We start from the raw sequence: 20845 nt of genomic DNA, 5'->3' as shown, positions 1-20845 counted from the left end.
TCAAATATTGGAACACTGCTATCATGTCTCTCCTGGGCCTTCCTTTCACTAGATATACTGAACTCCTGTAACTGTTCTTCGTATGTATTAGCCTCCAGCCCCCTAATTGTTTTTGTTGCTCTTCTCTGCACTCTTCCCAATGTGGTGAGGTGACAAGAACTGGAATCTAGCATTCCAAATGTGATACTACTTGTGGTTGTCTTAACAAATGGTTGCCCAGTCTATTTTGCAAAACCTCCAATGTTGGAGCACCCACAACTCCTAATTAATTCATTTTTATCACTCCCAGGTCAAAACCCTCCCACAAAAGGATGTGTAACATACATCAGTCTGAGAAAACTGTATTTTGCAATAGTGGCGAATATCTGTAGCTCAGACGTAGGATGAGGGTAAAGATTCGTTCTCCGAGCTTGTAGGTTGGTTTCTGAATGTTTTGTTACTAGCCTAGGTAACATCTTAAAGCAGACACAACCACCACACCTGAAGCCTTTATGAACTACATACATAAGAACATAAGAAGAGCCATGCTGAATCGGGCCAAAGCCCATCGAGTCCAGCATTCTGTGTCACACAGTGGCCCACCAATTGCACATGTTGGGATCTTGAGCAGAAAGAGAAGGCAAAACCCTCCCTTTCCCTTGACCCCCAACAAATGGTACCCAAGGGAATCCTGCCTGCCTCAACCAACATAAAGGCGGCACTTGGACTTCCGTTTCAATAACCACCGATACACTTGGCATCTATGAAGATACACTTGGCATCTATGAATCTCTCTAATCTTGCCTTGAAGCTATCCAGACTGACAGCTGTCACAACCTTTTCTGGAAGTGAATTCCATAAACCCAAACTGAGGAACACTGACCGACATCCCCCAAACTGCGCTGATGACGTTACTTAGCCCGGTAACAAAACATTCTGAAATCAACCCACAAGCTCGGAGAACGAATCTTTACCCTCAAAATAGCATGTATAACTGCCTGCGTTTGAGATCAATCTCAGCCTTCACTGAAAAAAAATTCCAATGAGCAGATCCTTTGAAATAGCCAATTTTTTTGTGTGTGTGATATTCTGGACCATCACAATTTTGAATGCTCTTTTCACTTCAAATGTTAAAGAAAACCCTTTACATTTTATACTCCTTAGGAAAGAAGGAAGTTCACTCTCAGCAAAGTTTGCCATTATTAATAATTATAGCTATAACAATGAATAAAATTCAACCACCCAAATGAAAAATTTGTTCAGGTCCTGGAAGCAGGATAGCCATTCCTCTGTCCTACAAACTCACCTCCTGCAAATTCTCGTTACTGTCAGCCTCTTGAAGCCAACGCTGAAGAAGGGGCTTCAGTTTACACATATTCTTGAAGCTGAGTTGCAAAGCTTCAAAGCGGCAGATGGTGGTTTGACTAAACATCTTCCCTGTATGAGTAAGTGAAAAAACAACAACCAGATTTAGAAGAGGATCTCTGGAAGGTTAGATGTTGATTCTATAGATATCAGAACTCAATCTCTGTCTCAATCTCATTGACCTTGAGGGGCTGTTTGTAATGTGTTCATACATTGTAGTAACTAAAGAAAAACAGAGAATATTCAATATTGTTGGCAACTACTTCGCTAATAATTCAAAGTATTGGAAGAACTTTTGAATGTTGTCTAAGGCAGCGTTTCCCAACCGGTGTGCCGCGGCACAGTGGTGTGCCGCGAGACATGGCCAGGTGTGCCGCGAGAAGCTCAAGCTGGGCGGGGCGCTGCCGGCGCCCCTGCCTGAGTGTCATCCTGTGGATGGTCTTGGGCTTCACAGTCGCTTCCTGGTTCCCTCTCCTCCCACCGCCTGTGTCTCCCGCCGTCACCTCCCACCAAGCCGTCGCCCGTTGCCGTGGGTTCCTCGATTGGGAGCTGCCGCTTCCCTCTGTCCAGCTCAGCCATGCTGCCGTAGAAAGCACAGAGGTTATTGCCACCGCTTCTGCCTCCACTCAGGGAGCCACCGTGGTCACCGCGCCTTTTCCTCTCCCTCAGCTCAACCATGGTGGCTCCCTGAGTGGAGGCAGAGGTGGCGGCAATAACCTCTGCACTTTCTACGGCAGCGTGGCTGGGCTGCCTGGTAAGGAAGCAGCAGCTCCGAGGAATGAGGCGCTGGCGGTAGACACAGGCGGAGGGAGGAGAGGGAACCAGGAAGCCACCGTAAAGCCCAAGACCAGCCACAGGACGACCTTCAGCCAGGGGCACCGGAACCGCGCACAGCCATGGTGGGAGCAGCATGAGGTAGCAACGAGGCGCGAGGACAAGCAGGCAGCTTGGCGGAGGGGAAGCGCTGAGGGGCTCTCCTCCTTCCCCACCCCCGCGCTTCTCTCCCGCCCTGGCTTTCGCTTCGCCCCATGATTTCCCCGCAATTTCATCCAGGCCACCTCTTGCCTCCTTTTGAACTGCGGGGAAATCTGCGGGCAAAGCAAAAGCCAGGGCGGGAGAGAAGCGCGGGGGTGGGGAAGGAGGAGAGCCCCTCAGCGCTTCCCCTCCGCCAAGCTGCCTGCTTGTCCTCGCGCCTTGTTGCTACCTCCTGCCTTTTTCCAGGGGCCTTTGGAAGGCACCCAGGGAAGGGGGGGGATTGGGGGTGGCTGCAGTGGCTTCTCGTCCTCCTCATCCGGCTGCTAATGCCCGCCCGGCCCCTCTTGCAGTCCCTTCACGGAGCGCTTATGTCCCAGGCTGTCAGCGAAAGGGCTGCAGGACAGGCGGGGCAGGCGTTCTTCTCACAGCTGAGGCAGGATTTGGAATGTCGGGGGTGTGTGCGTGCGGGCTCCGCATCCCCCTGCCACCCGGAACATTTAAAATAAGAAAAACCTTCGCCGGCCTCCGCAGAGAAGAAAGGAAGAGAGAGAAAGAGAGACAGAGCAAGAGAGACATAGCAAGAGAGGCAGAGAGAGAGAAAGAGAAAGAGAGAGAAAGAGAGCTAGCAAGAGAGAGAGAAAGAGAGACAGAGAAAGAGAGACAGAGAGAGAGAGAAAGAGAGAAAGAAAGAAAGAAAGAGAGAGAATGAAAGAGAGATAGCAAGAGAGGCAGAGAGAGCAAGGGAGAGAGAAAGACATATAGGGAGGGAAGGAGGGAGAGAGAAAGAGAGCAAAAAAGAGAGGAAGAAAGAAAGAGGGATGGAGAGAGAGAAAGAAGGGAAGGAAGGAAGAGAGAGAAAGAGTGAGGGAGAAATAGAGCGAAACGGAGGAAGATTTTTTTTTGTCAAAATTTTTCTTTAGCCACCCCCCCACCCACCCCGTTCAGTGTTCCCCAGGATTTTGAAAATATGAATAATGTGCCGCGGCTCAAAAAAGGTTGGGAAACACTGGTCTAAGGCAACTTCTTGTCCAGTGTTTTTATACTTTTTAGAGTCAAATGCACAATTATTTTCAGGAGAAAACCAAATCAAATTAGACTATGTAATTTACAAGAAAGAGAGAAAGAGAGAGGGAGGGAGGGAGGGAGGAAAAAGAGGGGAAGGAAGGGAGGAAAAGAGAAAAGGAGAGAGGGGGAAGGAAGGAAGAAGAGAGGGGGAGGGAGGGAGGAGATTGATTGATTCCAGGTCATAGAAAAATTTCTACAACATGAATACAGTGAGAAATACCTCTGAAAGTGCTACAAGATTTAGTTGATCAAGATTAATCAACACACTTAAAAATATTTCCTTGTAAATTAGCTGCCAGTTTATTTATTTATTTGACTTCTATGCTGCCCAATCCCAAAGGACTATATCTTTTAATATAAAAGCTATAAAAAGAGGATCCCTTGTTAGATAACAATGTCTTTAAAAGAAGAGATGTTTCTCACCTTGGAACTATTTACTGGACTAATGGGTCAATCTTATCAACAGATCAAGATTAATTCCAATTCAATGCAACACATCTCTTTAGCTCAGCTGGCTTCTCTCCAACTCTTTTGTTCTACAAGCTCTACCATTCTGAGCCAGGACTGCTCAAGTGCCACAGAAAGACTCTTAATCTTAGCTGAGACAAAAAAGTTGCATTTCTTCTCATACTAACAATAAAAACCGCCCTTAGAAAAAAAAATCCCTCCCACCTCCCTTTATTTTTTTGGTATTTTACATACCTAAAACTCTAACAGTTTGTACCTACCATAGAGTAAACCCAGAGCCATCCCCACATCTGCCTGAGTGAAGCCCAGGGTAATTCTTTTGTGCTTCAGTTCCTTAGCAAACTGTTCCAGTTCTTCTGTAGTGGTTGTTTCCTAAGGGGGAGAAAAGAAAATAAAGCAAAGAAAAAGAAGCACTTTGATTGGCAGGTGTCTATTTCAAGACAGCAATAAGACCTCCTTGATGCACACACATTTTTCCCCCCAGAAAAGAAGTTACAACTTTTGGCTAAATGTCTATGGAGATTCTCAGTCATCCTGAGTCATTCAGGATTGGGTGGCATAGAAGTCCAATAAATGAATGAATGAATGAATGAATAAATAAATAAATATTTCTTGGATGAGAAGCAAAACATTTTCAAAGGGGGGAAAAAAACCAAGAAAATCCCAGTTACTTTTAGGGGAGGCAAAGAAGCACCTTTGCGATAACTGCTCTCTCACTTGGAATTTATTTACTGTATTTACTTAATTTATTTATTCTAATTCGACTTCTATGCCGCCCCAATCCCAAAGGACTCAGGGTGGCTTACAATAATATAAAAAAGGTACAAATACAATAAAAATAAGTCAAATATAGAAATCTAAAACTATAAAACCTCAGTTTAAAAAACCCACAACTCAACTGTCCAATCAACACACATTCATACCATTCAACACGAAATTCAGCCATGACAGGTATCAAATTCATGGCCCCCAGGACTGCTGGCAAAGCCAGGTCTTCACGGCCTTACAGAAGGCCAGTAGGGTGGGAGCAGTACAGACATTGGGGTGGGGTGGATTCCATAGAGCCGGGCGACAACATAGAGAGCCCTCCCCGTGGCCCTGCCAACCTGCATTGTTTACTTGACGGGACCTGGGGGAGGCCAACTCTGTGTAATCTTATTGGTTTCTGGGAGGTATTATTATTATTATTATTGTTATTATTATTATTATTATTAATTCATTCACTCACTCACTCACTCACTCACACTCATTCATTCATTTATTTATTTATTAGATTTGTATGCCGCCCCTCTCCAAGGACTCGGAGCAGCTCACAAAAAACAGTACAAATTCAATATTTAAAAAACAGTTTAAAACCTTTAACATAAAAACAATCATACATCTTATGCAGACATAAAGTGGAAACAGCCCAGAGCAATCAATTTCCCCATGCCTGATGGCAGAGGTGGGTTTTGAGGAGTTTGCGAAAGGCAAAGAGGGTGGGGGCAGTCCTAATCTCCAGGGGGGGAAAGTTGATTCCAGAGGGTCGGGGCCACCACAGAGAAGGCTCTTCCCCTGGGTCCCGCCAGACAACATTGTTTCATTGATGGGACCCGGAGAAGGCCAACTCTGTGGGACCTAACCGGTCGCTGGGATTTGTGCGGCAGAAGGCGGTTCCAGAGATATTCTGGTCCGATGCCATGAAGGGCTTTATAGGTCATAACCAACACTTTGAATTGTGACTGGAAACTGATCGGCAACCAATGCAGACTGTGGAGTGTTGGTGTAACATGGGCATACCTAGGGAAGCCCATGATTGTTCTTGCAGCTGCATTTTGCATGATCTGAAGTTTCTGAACACTCTTCAGAGGTAGCCCCATGTAGAGAGTATTACAGTAGTTGAACCTCGAGGTGATGAGGGCATGAGTGACTGTGAGTAGTGAGTCCCGGGTCCAGCTAGGGCCGCAACTGGTGCACCAGGCGAACCTGGGCAAACGCCCCCCTCGCCACAGCTGAAAGATTGTTCTCTAATGTAAGCTGTGGATCGAGGAGGACGCCCAAGTTGCGGACCCTCTCTGAGGGGGTCAGGAATTTCTCCCCCCTCCCAGGGTAATGGACGGACAGATGGAATTGTCCTTGGGAGGCAAAACCCACTGCCCGTCTTATCAGGGTGAGTCTGAGTCTGTTGACACCCATCCAGACCCTAAAAGCCTCCAGGCATCGGCACATCACTTCCACGGTACTTCCATGGTACTTGCTATGCGGTCCTTGAGCAAATTGTAAACTATTTTAAACTATTTTTAAACTATTTTGCTCTTATAACTTCATCTGGAATATGTACTTTATTTATTTTTAAAATTGTAAGGGGGAAAAAAAGGAGGAAGGCAGGTTCAATTCCACCTTCTTGTATAGCAGGTCACTGAGTGAGCAGCTCAAAGCCCATCAAAATGTCGCAAAAACATTCTGGATACACGGGGGGGAAATGGACACACTAAATACATGCACACATACATACACACACACAAACACACACACATACACACACACCACCACCACCACCACCAAACCTAAGATTTGAGGGCAGTGGTTTTAATTCTTATAATCTATTTAAAGAGCCAACATACCAATAATTATTTCTTGGTGATAAATGGGTTAATGGATGAGATATATAAAATATGATCATTGTATAAAAACTGGTTTACAATAAATATGTTTAAAAAGTTGTGTAATAGAAGGTGAGCACAATAAAAATTGTGATTTGTTACACAAATGTCCAATGTCTTTGTTTTGTGTATATATGTTTATTAATAAAAAAATATATTTTAAATTGAACATTGAATTGAAAGAGAATTGAAAAGATTCCATGCCAAGACTATGGGTAGTTTGTAAATCAGAAGAGTATAATGAATTCCTTTTAAATCACTAGGAATCAACTGTATGAACAGATCTCAATGCTTCTTCATACTTGAACCTCTCCCTGCTGGGGTGATTTATTAAATTTCTTGCTACAAGGCAGAGTTCAAGCTCAGGTATCACTTTCATTTGTTTCTAATCTATTTCTTTCACACTCTTTGGAGCAGTAGATAATCTCCAGAAGACAATTCCAATTCCCAGCAGACAATCTTTCACATCTTTATGATAAGAAAAGAAACCCAACCAACGGGCTCCGCGTTTTCTGCGTTGCTTCTAAAAATAGTAACCAGCCAATCTTACTAGCCTGGAGCCTATTTAATTGCCCATCAGAGCTAATCATATCTTCTCTGGAAAAATCTGCCAGGTTTTCTTTCTGTCCCCTCAAGCTCCTATTCTTCTTAACTATCAAGTACAGACTCCAAGAGATAGTCAATAAGAGGTAGAAAGAACAATTGCAACCAGCAGTGCCTTCCATGACGTATATTGTGTAGATCAAAAGAACTGAGAAAATAATCTACATTGCTATAAGGCATTCATTGCAGGCCAAAATAATGCCATCACTCTGCTCCAATCATCTAATCCTCACACAATACTGTCTAATGTCTCTGTGAATTAAGCCAGGGAGTATAGCTGTGGTATTATTACTTATCCTTTTGATGATCTTCTTTACTTTCCCTTTTATTGGCATTAAAAAGTTTCAGTGCAAATTTCTTGTGTATCTAATTACTCTTGGCTAAATAAAGTATTCAATCCAATCCAATCTTGTTTCTGCCATGTTAAGTCCTCGATTTAGAACCCCGCCAGAAATGCAAAATCCTCGACTTACGACCGGACAGGAGGACTGATGCTGAAGCCTGATTGGCTAAGCCCAAGAAGCCTTTCGAGCGCGAAGTTAAAGCATTGTGATTGTATTTGTATATTTGTATTTATTAGATTTGTATGCCGCCCCTCTCCGAAGACTCGGGGCGGCTAACAACAATATAAAAAGACAATGTAAACAAATATAATATTAAAACAGTCTAAAAACCCCAATTTAAAGAACCACTCATACATACAAGCATACCATGTATAAATTCTATAAGCCTAGGGGGAAGGGAAATTTCAATTCCCCCATGCCTGACGACAGAGGTGGGTTTTAAGGAGCTTGCGAAAGGCAAGGAGGGTGGGGGCAACTCTGATATCTGGGGGGAGCTGGTTCCAGAGGGTCGGGGCCGCTACAGAGAAGGCTCTTCTCCTGGGTCCCGCCAAACGACATTGCTTAGTCGACGGGACCCGGACAAGGCCAACTCTGTGGGACCTAACCGGTCGTTGGGAGTCGTGCGGCAGAACGTGGTCCCGGAGATATTCTGGTCCAATGCCATGAAGGGCTTTATAGGTCATAACCAACAGTTTGAATTGTGACTGGAAATTGATCGGCAACCAATGCAGACTGCGGAGTGTTGGTGTAACATGGGCATACCTTGGGAAGCCCATGATTGCTCTCGCAGCTGGTTAGCCCTCTGACAGCCACACTATAAAAAGAGCTTTCAGAACTCTGGTCGCTGTTCTATTTAACCCTGCTGTTCTGTTCGAAAAAAGTTCCTAATGCTATGTTCCCGGGTCACCCTGACCCGGACCGAAAACTCTTCATTTGCAGTGCTTATGTTTGGTCTTTTTGAAAGCTTTTTTCACCTGGAAACATGTTTGAACATTTCTGCACACAATGGAATGAAAATTGAACTGAAAAAATTAATCCTTATTGGTTTATTTTGCACATAAATGTGCCTCCCCCCCGTTTTTGTGAAAGTTTTTTCAATTTATGGATAGTTTTGCTTGCAAAATCCATTCTATTTTACTAAAGTTGGTATGGGATTGGTAGCTTGAACATTTCTGCACACAATGATATGAAAATTGAACTGAGAAAATTAATCCTTATTGGTTTATTTTGCTCATAAATGGGCCCCCATGCTTATACTCAAATAGGCTTATACTCGAGTAGGCTTATACTCGAGTATAAAATGATATGGTCTTATATTCAAAAATAAACCAATAAGAATCATTTTTTTTTCAGTTCATTTCTATTTTTCTTATGTTTAGGATTGTTCAATTTAGTATATCAAAACTTTTGAGTTTATTGATAATTTTGCCTGCAAAATGCATTCTATTTTACTATTCTATTTTGGTGTGGGATTGGTAGCTTGAACCTTTCTGAACATAATGATATGAAAATTAAACTGAAAAAATGATCCTTATTGGTTTATTTTGCTCATAAATGGGCCCCCATGCTTATACTCAAATAGGCTTATACTCGAGTAGGCTTATACTCGAGTATAAAACAATAAACCAATAAGAGTCATTTTTTTCAGTTCATTTATATTTTTCTTATGTTCAGGATTGTTCAATTTAGTATATCAAACCTTTTGGGGGAAAATTCCTTAGGGATTTGTAGCCTTAAAAAATATAAATTGACACGAAATTCAAAAAGGATGGGGGGAGGGGCTTTTTGATCAAAATAAAAATATAAGTCTCAATTTTTCCAGTTCAATTTTCATATCATTATGTTCATAAATGTTCAAACTAGTTTTCCAGTGGAAAAAGTTTTCAAAAAGACCAAATTCAAGTACCTAAAAAAAATCATTTTGATCCGGGTCTATATGACCCGAACAGAGTAAATGTGACTTTTTTTTTGCCAAGAAAAAATTTTTTCCCCCACCCCCACAAATATTTTTTTGATGATCAGCATTGTTAAATTGAGTAAATGAATGCGTAAGATTTTAAAGAATATTTCGGATTTGGAGCATAAAAAAATAAAAAGTGAAAATTGTTGCAAGCAGCCAGGGGGGGGGGCTTATTTCTGATGTTAAAAAAACAGTAAGAATCATTTTTTTCAGTTCCTTTATATTTTTCTTATATTCAGAAATGTTCAAGGTACCATTCCCACACCAACTCCAGTAAAATAGACTGCATTTTGCAAGCAAAACTATCCATAAATTGAAAAAACTTTCACAAAAACGGGGGGGGGAGGCACATTTATGGGCAAAATAAACCAATAAGGATTAATTTTTTCAGTTCAATTTTCATTCCATTGTGTGAAGAAATGTTCAGACTACTTTCCAAGTGAAAAAAGCTTTCAAAAAGACCAAACATAAGCACTGCAAATGAAGAGTTTTCGGTCCGGGTCAGGGTGACCCGGGAACATAACATTAGGGAGTTTTTTTTTTCCAGCAAGAAAGAAACCTCCCACCCCCCCAAAAAAATTCTCATAGAGAGAACCCCTGAAATGATGAAAAGTCATGAAATTTCAAGTTTCAGATATGCAGGGAAAATTTTTTACAGGGTCTCAAACCTTGATTTCGGGTCTCACAGACCCGAACAGAACAGCAGGGTTAAACTGAGCTGGAGTGGTGCTGAAAAGGCCAGAATAAAAGTTCCTTGTTTTATTCTCTGGGCCTTTTAATTATCCTAATTGTTCTTCTTCTCTGCAAGTTCTCAAGCAAATCTTCTCTGATTCTAGATGGTCTGGGCACCGTGAAGAAGGTATGGCTCCTCCTAAGATCTATCCTGCCCCAATTATCTCTTGCAGCAATTAACGTACATTCTCTTCAGTAGGCTGTTCTCCAAAACTCATAGTGAACTGGTGATTGTGAAAGTCGAAATCTCAACAACAACAACAACAATGATAATAATAATAATAATAATAATAATAATAATAATAATAATTTATTCGATTTGTATGCCGCCCCTCTCCGTAGACCCTAACAACCTCCAGGCACCGGCACATCACTTCCACTGTAATTCCATAGTACTTGCTATGTGGTACTTGAGCAAATTTTAAACTATTTTAAACTATTTTTAAACTATTTTGCTCTTATAACTTCATCTGAAATATGTATTTCACTTATTTTTAAAATTGTAAGGGGAAAAAAGGAGGAGGGCAGGTTCAATTCCACCTTCCTGTATAGCAGGTCACTGAGTGAGCAGCTCAAAGCCCATCAAAATGTCCCAAAAACATTCTGGATACACGGGAAAAAACGAACACACTAAATACATGCACACTTGGAAGGATTCAAAATTTGGAAAATTGAGCAAGATAGCCATTCCTGAAAGCATATAACTCCATAGAAATAGACTCCATGTATCCTGCAGGGGTGAAGAGCAAGCTGAGGTCCAAGTCGAGATTTCTTCCATTGACTGGAGGCGAATCACAATGTCTACCTTGCCAGAGGCAAGAATACGGAATTCTTTCAAGGCACCAACAAGAGCGCTTTGAAGTAACTACAAGTGGCTCTACAAAATCCTTAACCTAGACATTACAGGGAGAGGGGGATGGTTTTGGAAGGCCCTGGGGAATATCATTTCCAGTGAGGAAGGGTAGGAGAAGGAGGGGGGGGTCTTGGCTGAAAGCCCCAAAGGCAGGATGGAGCAGACAGGAACTGCAAGGGTTGTAGGGCAGACATCAGATCCACAAGCTTGTATATATTGCCACCCCCCCCCACCCTCCAAAAAAGGTAAAGGAAAGCCATAGCAGATCCTCCCGATGTGGCAAAGTTAATACACAGGCTGAGCGTGCTTAACCATATGGTCTTCACGGTGATGTGAAAACCAGATAATGTATGGCTTAAGTGAACCAAGATGCCATTGTTTGTTCAATGAACTATGATCTTTTGGTGCAGGTCAGCCTTCATTCATGGAAGCTCACTCTGCAAATTTGGTCCCAATTCAATCTAATCTCTTCCCTCTCTCCCCACTCCCATTAAATATGAACCAGCAATGTGCAGCAGCCGCCAAAAAAAGCCAATGAAATCCTAAATTGCATTAAAAGAGAAATACAATCTAGGACAAGGGAGGCAGTAATACCATTCTATAAAGCCTTAGTTAGACCTCACCTAGAGTACTTCATCCAGGTTTGGTCACCACTACAAAAAAGACATTGACACTCTAGAGAAAGTGCAAAGGGGAGCAAGCAGGATGATTAGGGCAGTGTTTTTCAACCAGTGTGCCGCGAGACATGGTCAGGTGTGCCACGAAGCTCAGAGAGAAAGAAAGCAAGAGAGAGAGAGAGAGAAAGCAAGAGAGAAAGCAAGAAAGAGAGAAAGCAAGAGAGAGAGAGAGAGAAAGCAAGAGAGAAAGCAAGAAAGAGAGAAAGCAAGAGAGAAAGAAAGCAAGAGAGAGCAAGAGAGAGAGAGAGAAAGAGAACAAGAGAAAGAAAGAGAGAGAGCAAGAGAGAGAAAGAAAGCAAGAGAGAGAAAGAGAACAAGAGAAAGAGAGAGAGAGAGAAAGCAAGAGAGAGAGAGAGAGAAAGAGAGGGAGGGAAGGAGAGAGAGAGAAAGACATAGAGGGACGTAGGGAAGGAGATAGAAAGAGCAAAAAAGAGAGGAAGGAAGGAAGAGAAAGAAAGAAAGGGATGGAGAGAGAGAGAAAGAGGAAGGAAGGGAGAGAAAGAGGGAGGGAGAAAGAAATAGAGCGAAGGGGAGGAAGAGAGAGAGAGAATTTTTTTGTCCAAACTTTTTTTAGCCCCCCTCCTCCCCCGCTCAATGTGTCCCAGTGTTTCGTAAATGTAAAAAATGTGCCACGGCTCAAAAAAGGTTGAAAATCACTGGATTAAGGGACTGGAGACTATAACATATGAAGAGAGGTTGCAGGAACTGAGCATAGCCATTCTGGCGGAAGAGAAGGACCAGGGGAGACATGATAGCAGGGGTCCAATACTTGAGGGGCTGCCACACAGATGAGGGGGTCAGACTGTTTTCCAAGGCTCCAGAAGGCCAGACAAGGAATAATGGATGGAAACTGACCAAGGAGAGATTCAACCTGGAAATAAGGAGGAACTTTCTGATGGTGAGAGGATTCAACCAGTGGAAAAGCTTTCCTGCACAGGTTGTGAGAACTCCAACACTTCAAACTTTCAAAGGGAGATTGGACTGCCATTTGCCCGAAATAGTGTAGGTGGACTAGATTACCTACAAGGTTCCTTCCAACTCTAATAATCTAATCTAATCCCTCCCCTCTACCTTTTCTCCCCCTCTCTCGCTCTCCCCCTTCTCTGCCCCTTTCTCTCTCTCATTTCATTCTTCCTTCTCCATCCTTCCATAACATAAGAGCACATATCTTTTGAATTTGCATTTACATTTTGAAAATGTGCATTTATCTTATCTTCATTATTGCTTGTGGGGTTGTCGATTGGGTGACCAAACCTTATGTCCAAACATGCTCTGGATATTTTAATATTTAGAACCATAGAAACACAGAAAACTGACAGCAGAAAAAGATCTAGTAGTCCCCTGAATCTGGTTTGTTTTTTTATTTTATTTTAATATTTTAATTTTCTTATTCCCTTAATACAGGTAGTCCTCAACTTACAACAATTTGTTGAGTGACCATTCAAAGTTGCAATGGCATTGAAAAATGTGACTTATGACCATGTTTCATACTTACAACTGTTGTAGCATGCCCCATTATTACATGATCAAAATTCAGATATGTATTTATTTATTTATTTATGTATGTATGTATGTATTTATTTATTTATTTATTTATGTATTTATTTATGTATTTATGTATGTATTTATTAGATTTGTATGCCGCCCCTCTCCAAAGACTCGGGGCGGCTAACAACAATAAAAAAGACAATGTAAACAAATCTAATATTAAAAATAATCTTAAAAAACCCAATTTAAAGAACCCCAATTTAAAGAACCAATTTGGCAATTGGCTAACATTCCTCCCAGTGTTAGAATTCTGTGTCTCTGACTGAAATGAAATATTAAGTGACTAAGAAACAATGAACAGAGTATTTTTTTAAAAAATGATGTTCCTGGCATGAAATTTATGGCCGTTGGGTATTGATGGCCATCGGCATGGAATTATTTTTTTTTTTAGGAGAGGATTGGACAAGTTCAAGAAAGACAGAACAAATCAAAGCTGTCCTTCTTAGGGGCAGTTTGCCATTCTGAAATACCAGCTGCTGAGGAGCCGCAGTGCAGGAGGGGTATCAACCCCCTATTCATGTTTGTGTGTTTTTGGAATGCATATTGACTGCCTACTGTGAGACACAGAGTGGTGGACCAGATCAGCCCTACTTGATCCCAGTAAAACTCTTTGAAGTTTCTCATTCCTTGGGGAACATTAATTAATGAAACATTGTGATCCTGCTCTCAAAGCCAGAGAAAAGGCAATTGTGTGGCATTTCTTTTTTTTTTAAAAAAGAGTCAAGTTTCCAGAGGAAAAGAAGCAAACTTAATGTCTCCCCTTCCTCCACTCTCAACTCAAGATCTATCATGGAGACAGAAATTCATATCACTGAATATTTCATTTCAATCAGAGACACAGAATTCTAACACTGGGAGGAATGAAACCTTTCCATTTTCTATAGCATGCATTGATTTTGTATTAAGCTATCAAGTTTTTATTGGCTGAAAAAAACCCTTCAATTGTTGTAGCCTTTCCATACAGGAAAATCTTTCTAGTTGCCTCACTCATTTAATCCCTTCTTTCCTTCCTTCCCTCTCTCTCTCTCTCCCTTCCTCTTTCTTTTCTTTCCTTCTTTCCTTCCTACCTCTTTCTCCTTTCCTTCTCTCTCTCTCTTTCTTTCTCTCTCTCTTTCTTCATAATAATTTTTGGGGAGTTTTATTGTGAGTTACTTTGGCTATATGGAACATTTAACAATTATTGAGATACTGAGAACAATGTCACCATGTGACAATGCTATGTAAGTAGTCCTCAACGCACAACAGTCCCTTTAGTGACTGTTCAAAGTTACAACGGTAGTGAAAAAAGCGACATGATCAGCTTTCATACTTACAACCATTGTGGCATTCCCCCATAGTCATTTCATCAAAATACAGACATTTGGCATCTAACTCATACTTATGATGGTTGGTTGGAGTGTCTCAGGTCATGAGATCACTTTTGGTGACCCTCTGACAAGCCATGTAATGAGGAAGTCAGATTCACTTAACAGCCGGTTTACTAATTTAACCACCACAGTGATTCACTTAACAACTGCGACAAGGAAAGTTGTAAACTCACTTAACAAATTCCAACATAAATTTTGCAACATAAATTTTGGTGGGCTCAATTGCGGTTATAATCTGGGGACTACCTGCACTGCATTGCTAGTTTGCATTTCACATCTTGCTATGCAATATATATGTCATAAGCTATGAACAAATCGCAATCATGTCAAAACTTCCCATAATCCCCCCATCCCCAAACACCAAGTTGGGGGAACAGTGATGCGATCCAGTCTGTTAGCGCAAAAGAGGGGGGGGGTTGTTATAGCTGATATGCAAAAGAAGAGGATAAAAGGTAAAACATTATAATCCTGTGCTACAAATATTCTTCTTTTATAGAGTACTTGTATAAACAAACAAGAAACTGCATCCAAAATCTGGCTGAAAATGTTACTTAGTTTGGGAATGAAACATTATTATTATTATTATTAATAATATTATTGTTATTGTTATTATTTATTAGATTTGTGAATCAAGCAGCAAATCTGCTTAAATCTACAACTTGAGCTATGAACTTTCTCTACAATTTCAGTAGTTAGTCTTCAGTTCAATTGGAAACATAAATTATGCTCAATAAGGGTGAGAAGAAGAAAAAATATTTCTCTAAATTCTCCTGGAATTTATAAGAAAAATATTTTCTCTTACCTCTTCTGAGTTCATATGCCCAGCCAATCAAGTCTGACTTCTTGACCCTGTAATTGATTTTATTAGTTGACAACTAATGGGATTAGGTGACTTTAAACAAATTGAGAGGTGCAATGATTTTATGGACCTTCATTAACATGTTTATATGCTGCTTCTCATTTTAAAAAATCTCAAAGCTGTTTGTAACATTAAACACATCCTGGAACTAATTAATCACCCTTAATCCTCCCAATTCTACCAGGGCAGTAGAATCTGAATGCTAGTTCTTGAATGGGGAAAACAGGAAAGCTATTGGCTTTACATCCTTCTCCATCATCCATCAACTCAAGTACCCTTTGCCTTACTTTAACAACTAAGGCAAAGGGTACTTGAGTTGATGGAGTAATCTGACACAGCTTTGCTATGTAATTACTTTTGAAAGAAAGAGGGCTATTTAGAGCTTTATCTCCAAAAGTTCAAGGGTGTAAAAGAAACAGTTCAGACAGTTTTTCAGGAGGATAACTAAAGCCACCTGTTCTCAACTTGATCTTCCATAATATCAACTCAAATAATATCTGCCTGCTTCTAATTTGTTGACACCTTAAAAGCGATTATGCACAATACCCTGAGCGTTCACGAACTACAGTCTGTTTATGGTGTATAAAATATGGAAGTTGGATTAAAAAAACTTCATTTTTTCCCCAATTTCCACATATATACTGAATGGGTGGCTGTGGGATTGGAAAAAAAAGAAATACAGAAAATACAGTTTGATTTACAGAAGACCCATCCTAAAAAACATCTCATAGCATGTATCACTTCCAAACACAAGATACCATGGAGGGCTTGGTTAGCATTCTACTCAAGGATTTGTGATTTAGCATGTTAGATATATTTATTTATTTACTTACTTACTTACTTACTTACTTACTTACTTACTTACTTACTTACTTACTTACTTACTTACTTACTATTTATAACCCTTAAAACTGGCAACTAAGATTCAGTGTTTTGGATAAAAACCAAACTGTGGCTAATTAAGAAATCAAGTTACCAGTTGTGTAAAGAGCCGCTGAGCTACAAACTAATTACAATCCCACTTCAGAGAATATGTAATAAGCTAAAACAGAGTTAGTTTGTGATTCAGTCTTGCAAACCCAACCACTTATTTATGTTTCAATATAAGCTTAGAGATTCTCATTCAAACATGACAAAAAAAGGGGGATGGACCATTACTTTCTTTATTGTTACAATCATGAAATGGTGGCAGGACATGGTACTTGATCCTGAGCTGGGATCTAAAAACCTAGTTACAATTCTTCCAAAGACTTAATTATTATTACTATTTATTAGATTTGTATGCCGCCCCTCTCCGCAGACTCGGGGCGGCTTACAGCAGTGATAAAACAATATACAATAGCAAATCTAATATAAAGTCTAAAATAACAATAATGGACTCTTAACAAATTTATCCTTATTTATCAAGGAGTCCCAAAGGAGATCATGGTTTATTCCATTTTGTCCTACTCAGCAACAATAATGAACAGTACAAGCAAGCCATTCCATAATAAATGTGAAGTCCCAGAGCCAAAGGTGGTTTTCCCAAAATGCAACTGGATTTTATTTCGCTTTTCATCCAAGAAGCTTTTTGGATTGAGAAGTAAAACTTTTTCAAAGAAAAAAAAACACCAAGAGAGTCCGATTGCCTCTTGGGAAAAACTGCCTTTGGGACAACCATGACCTGGATAACTGTGAGAATCTCCACAAACCTGAACTCCCAGAGCACTTCATACAATTCCATAATAACAATAACAATAACAACAACAACAACAATTATTATTAATTAGATTTGTATGCCGCCCCTCTCAGAAGACTTTCATTTGCTCCCCATATTTGCCTAACAGTCTCCAAAGCCTCAATCAGATTGTTGTTGTTAGTTGTGAAGTCCTGTCTGACCCATGCAGACCTTTCCTGTCCTCTACCATCCTCTGAGTCCATTTAAGCTTACCCCACTGCTTCACTGACTCCATCCAGCCACCTCATTCTCAGATGTGTCCTTCTTTCGCCTTCAATCAATTTGTATCTCAATCAGATACAAATGCTAACTAAAACCCTTTGCTTAAAATCCTCCCTTAAAATGCTCAGCTAAAACAGACACAGATCAAACCCAGGATTGTTATGTGAATGCAAAAAAAGAGACTCTCCCTCCGGGATTGCAACACCACAGCTGAATGCAATGAAAAAAGAACGGCTAGGAATGCCTTTCCATTCCTTTTAAAACTGCTGGTAGGAACCAGCAGTTTTAAAAGCAACCTTTCAGCATCCTGAAAGAAAAATGGGCAACCCCCCTTCAAAAAAAAACCCCATCACTCTGGCAAAGACACAATTATTCTTTATTGGACACACACACAAGGAATTTGTCTCCTGTGCCTAAGCTCTCACTGTCCCTACATGCAAAGAAGTGATGGGTTGCATAGTCACAGTCAATAATAAGATACATCAACATGGTATCAATATCACAGACACCAATAGGAGACAGCAGTAGGAAAGATGAGAAAAAGTGTGAAGGATCCTATCAATGAACCCTACTATACCAGGGTTCTCAGTTATATCCTTGCCATTTTAAAACAAAGTTGTACAGAACAGTTCCTCCCCATCCAACACCATCATTCTGTTAAACAAATAATGCCTTCAACACTGTCAAACTATTTCCTAAGTCTGCACTATTACTCTTCTCATCATTTCCATCACCCAATTCCTCCCACCAATGACTGTAACTTTGTGTCTTGCATCCTTACAGTTTACATTGACTGGTTCCTAATATAATTGGATTGCTTATTTGTATCTGGGACTATCAAGTATTGTACCTTATGATTCTGGATGAACCTTTTCTATTATGTACACTGAGAGCACATGCCCGAAGACAAATTCCTTGTGTGTCCAATCACCCCTGACCAATAAAATTCTATTGTATCATATTCCTATTCTATTTTATTCCTATTCTAATTCCATTCCTATTCTATTCTATAGTGTTGTACCTTATGATTGTTCACAAACTTATCTTTTCTTTTATGTATACATTGAGAGCACATGCACCAAGACAAATTGTGTGTCCAATCACCCTTGGCCAATAAAATTCTATTCTATCCTATTCCTATTTTATTCCTATTCTAATTCGATTCCATGCCTACAGTATTCCTATTCTGTTTTATAGTGTTGTGCCTTATGATTCTTGACAATGTATCTTTTTCTTTTATGTACACTGAGAACATATGCACCGAAGACAAATTCCTTGTGTGCCCCATCACAATTGGCCAATAAAAATCTATTCTATATAACCCTATACAGTATTGCAAAAAAATCACCCTCAGGTCGGTCCCAATCGTCCCCCTTACCTCTTCTCCGCTGCCCTCTTCGTCTTTCGCTTCCTCCGACGCCATCTGCTCGCTGGGCGTTGGGCTAACGTCGCTCCGGGGACTGCTCTCCGCACTGTCCGCCTCTTCGGCCCGACCGGCGGGGCTGCTGGAAGGCTGAGAATCGGGACTGCTGGACGAAGCGGCCTCCTTGCTGCTGCTGTTATTATCAATGCTGCTGCTGCTGCAAGAAGCCGGACGGGCCGAAGGGACCGGACACCCGCCGGCGGCCCAGGGATGCCCTCCGTAATAAGGGCCCGTTTGGTCGAAGTCGGGCTCCACTTTAATATCAGCCCTAGAAGCCTGACAGGCTTCTCCAGGCTGGGTCAGGGCGTAAGGGCTTACCACGATCCCGGGAGGGGGACCCCAGGCTTCCCCCGCGGCAGCGAAGGGGTACCAGGCGCGTGCAACTTCAGCCCCGGCGGCATAGGACTCCCCGAGGCCTCCCTGGGGCCCGTAGAAGGCCTGTCCTCCCGCCGCCCCGTTGAAGGCTTCGGGCAAGAAGCCCGACGGCGAGGAGGACGAGGAGGAGGTTTCGTGCTGAGGGACCGCCGGCAGGTTGCCGAGATGCATCGGGAAAGGGTAGGGGCGGCCCAGCTCTCGCCGCAAGGGCCCCGCCATGGGGGGTTTTGAAGGGAAAAAAAGGGAGGCCTCGGCCTCGCTCGGAAAGTTAAAGCCGAGATTCGCGGGAAGAGGCCGGTTTGAGCAAAAAGAAGGAGACGATAGGCGTTTAAAAGCTTTCTTCGACGGCCCAGGGGAGTTTCTTTTTCGTGAGGGCAACAATGGAGAGACACCCCGTCTCCTCACGACCCAAAGTTTGGGGAGCAAAAAGGAAAAAGAGGTGATGAGGGGGGAAAAGCTCGAGGGGAAAAGTCTGAGGGGAGGAGAAGTCAAGTCCAAAGCGGGGAGAGGCCTGAGTCCTTAGCCCCAAAGAGCAGGGGCCAGCGTCGAAAAGACCCCCTCAGAAGGCCAGAAGCGGAGTTAGGCAGCCCAGCCGCCCCCGTTAGAGGGAAGATTGCGTGCTCCCCCGGGACGGGTGGAAAAAGTCAAAGCCGTTCAGGGAAGGGTCCCCGCCCTCCTGCTTAAAGGGGCCCTTCTGACCACACCTCTCCTCCAGGTATTGGCCGAAACGCCAAGAAAAGGCCTCGGGCCTTCCCACCTTGGGGGGTCCGGCCCAGCCCCGCGGATGCCTCAAACACCCCCCTTCAAAGCGCAGTCGAGGGTGGGCGTCGGGGAGAAACCCCCCACTCCTTCTATCTCTCTCTCCCCTCACCCACTGCCATCCTTGTGCAAGAGATCCCTCGATGGCCTGAGGGAAAATTAGGCTGCAAAGGGGGGGGGCAGCCCCAAGGATGGCTTCAAAGCCAAGGGAGGAATGGAGGGAGGGGGGTAAAAGGGGTCTCCAAGGTCTGCATCCTTGGGGCAGAGGGTGGGAAGGACCTAGGTCTTGGGGTCTCCCAAAACACGAAGGGGTTCTTTCCCCCCCCCCCATTTTCTTCTCCACATACAACTTTATGTACCTTCAATGCATCTTAATGCACATTTATCATTATTCAAATAAAATAAACTTAACTGGCATTTCAAATTGCTTTGTATTATTTCATCTGCATCCACCTTGCTTCTCTCCACTTCCCTCTTTCTTTCTCAGGCGGCTATTCCACCTCTACTACCTACTTTCTTTCTCATCCTCCTATCTTCTACTACCATTCCTTTCTCCTCCATTCTCCTACTCTTTATCTCTCCTTCCTTACTTCCCCCCTCTAAATCTTTCCTTAAGTGGATAATTCTATAACCATTACTTAACATATTGAAATGTTCCCCTAGATCATTTTCCCCATTTAATTTTTTTTCTCCACATTCAACATCTTCATGGATCTTCAATACATCTTAATACACTGTACATTTATCATTCGAATACAACAAACTAACTCGCAGTTCAAATTGCTTCATATTATTTCATCTGCATTCATCTTCTCTTCACTTCCCTCTTTCTGTTTCAGGTGACTATTCCACCTCTATTACCTACTTTCTTTCTCCTTCTCCCACCTTCTACTACCATTCCCTTCTCGTTTC

At 42.1% G+C, this 20845-nt stretch overlaps 1 protein-coding gene across 2 annotated transcripts in view; it reads right to left on the bottom strand.

Moving 5' to 3' along the window:
• Positions 1–20531, bottom strand: part of POU5F1 (POU class 5 homeobox 1) — a 28290-nt gene extending 7759 nt beyond the window's left edge. The window contains exons 1-3 of one of the 2 annotated variants that reach the window (XM_070737812.1): positions 18755–20531; positions 4113–4224; positions 1286–1416 (exon numbers count right to left, since the gene is read on the bottom strand). In XM_070737812.1, the coding sequence (XP_070593913.1) occupies positions 1286–1416; positions 4113–4224; positions 18755–19393 (882 nt within the window). In that variant the 5' untranslated portion in view covers positions 19394–20531. The remainder of the gene's footprint in view (positions 1–1285; positions 1417–4112; positions 4225–18754) is intronic. The other variant, XM_070737813.1, reaches the window with a different exon arrangement.
• Between the last annotated feature and the right edge of the window lie 314 nt (positions 20532–20845).

This window comes from Erythrolamprus reginae, chromosome 2 (assembly GCF_031021105.1).
Source record: "Erythrolamprus reginae isolate rEryReg1 chromosome 2, rEryReg1.hap1, whole genome shotgun sequence".
Lineage (NCBI taxonomy): Eukaryota > Metazoa > Chordata > Lepidosauria > Squamata > Dipsadidae > Erythrolamprus > Erythrolamprus reginae.
Note: the sequence above shows the minus strand (reverse complement) of the source record. Positions and strands in the feature narration are given on the sequence as shown.